We start from the raw sequence: 1447 nt of genomic DNA, 5'->3' as shown, positions 1-1447 counted from the left end.
GTTTCACATAAACCCCCAAATCGGTCTCTTCACCTCCTCCTGGTAACAGGAGGTGTGGAAGATACTCAGAATTGGGCCCCAGGTGCTTTTTCTTTTTGGTGATAAAGGACAAATGGGCTGTTACCGGGATGGGGGAAGGGTGGGCGGGTGATGATTGACAGCTCTCCTTCCTCTGCTGATCAGCAAACAACTTAGGATCAAGTTGTTCGCTGTGTAACGCAGGCGGTCAGCAATCTTAAACACTCAAAGAACCATTTGCACCCGTTTCCCACAGAAAAAGAAAAAACCGGGACCCACAAAACCCTTTTTACATCTAAAATGAAGATAACACGTCATATATCGTTTTTTAGCTTTATGCTATTTATAGCATGTATATAGGTAGATGTGGGCTTGGTAACGCACTGGACTCAGGGCTGGGTAACGCACTGGACTCAGGGCTGGGTAACGCACTGGACTCAGGGCTGGGTAACGCACTGGACTCAGGGCTGGGTAACGCACTGGACTCAGGGCTGGGTAACGCACTGGACTCAGGGCTGGGTAACGCACTGGACTCAGGGCTGGGTAACGCACTGGACTCAGGTCTTGGTAACGCACTGGACTCAGGGCTTACCTGAGACTACGCAGAGCCCACCTGAGAGTGACCCTGCAGAGCACACCATAGACCCTGCAGTGCTGCATATTCCATGGCCGTGGTTGTAGTTCCTCCCCGGGACAGGGAGCCGCAGCAGAGGGATGAAAGAGCCACATGCGGCTCTGGAGCCGCAGGTTGCTGACCCCTGGTGTAACGGAACAGAAATTGGTGCTTCTTGTCACTCGTGAAGCCCGAGACCCCCAATATGATCATCTGTAAAACTTTCATGAGCTATAAAAGACTTTCACTGAGAACACAATGTGACAAACTGTAACTCTCCTTCTCGTGTGTTGTCTGCCCTCACCTCATTCTGCTCCAGTGTGTCTGTGATATGACATTTGTTCCTCTCTGCTCCCCAGGCGGTCTCTATAAAATCTCTTCATGGTCTGATGTGGTGAATGCCCATGCGGTGCCCGGCCCCGGGGTGGTACAAGGCCTGCAGGCGGTCGGCGAGCCTTTGGGTCGAGGCTGCCTTGTGATCGCAGAGATGAGCTCTCAGGGGTCTCTCGCCACCGGAGATTACACCAAGGCGGCCGTGAGTATGGAGGCGACGCGAATCCCACTCGGCGTTCATACATTGCCAACGCTATCAGATCCGGGTACAGAATAGACGCTGCCCCGCTCTGCCAATAACACCCCTACCCCCCAACCCTTCCCTCTATATTGTGGTGTGATAGGTGACCCTCTGAGGGGCGGCCACAGGGTCCCAGGTATCTAAGAGCTCATAGCAACCTATGATGCTCCGTGCAGCTTCCCACTCAGATCACAGATGTCATCGGTTGCTGGGGAGCTGAGCAGGATGCTATTGGCTGGCGT

The 1447-nt window shown here is 53.4% G+C and overlaps 1 protein-coding gene across 1 annotated transcript in view; it reads left to right on the top strand.

Moving 5' to 3' along the window:
- UMPS (uridine monophosphate synthetase) overlaps nucleotides 1-1447 on the top strand; it is a 6414-nt gene that overhangs the window by 3091 nt on the left and 1876 nt on the right. Inside the window, exon 4 of the mRNA XM_018561702.1 lies at nucleotides 991-1166. Within this exon, the coding sequence (XP_018417204.1) occupies nucleotides 991-1166 (176 nt within the window). The remainder of the gene's footprint in view (nucleotides 1-990; nucleotides 1167-1447) is intronic.

Source organism: Nanorana parkeri, unplaced genomic scaffold, assembly GCF_000935625.1.
Source record: "Nanorana parkeri isolate BGI_ZX_2015 unplaced genomic scaffold, ASM93562v1 scaffold538, whole genome shotgun sequence".
NCBI classification, from domain to species: Eukaryota; Metazoa; Chordata; class Amphibia; order Anura; family Dicroglossidae; genus Nanorana; species Nanorana parkeri.
This window is presented reverse-complemented; position numbering and strand designations above follow the sequence as displayed.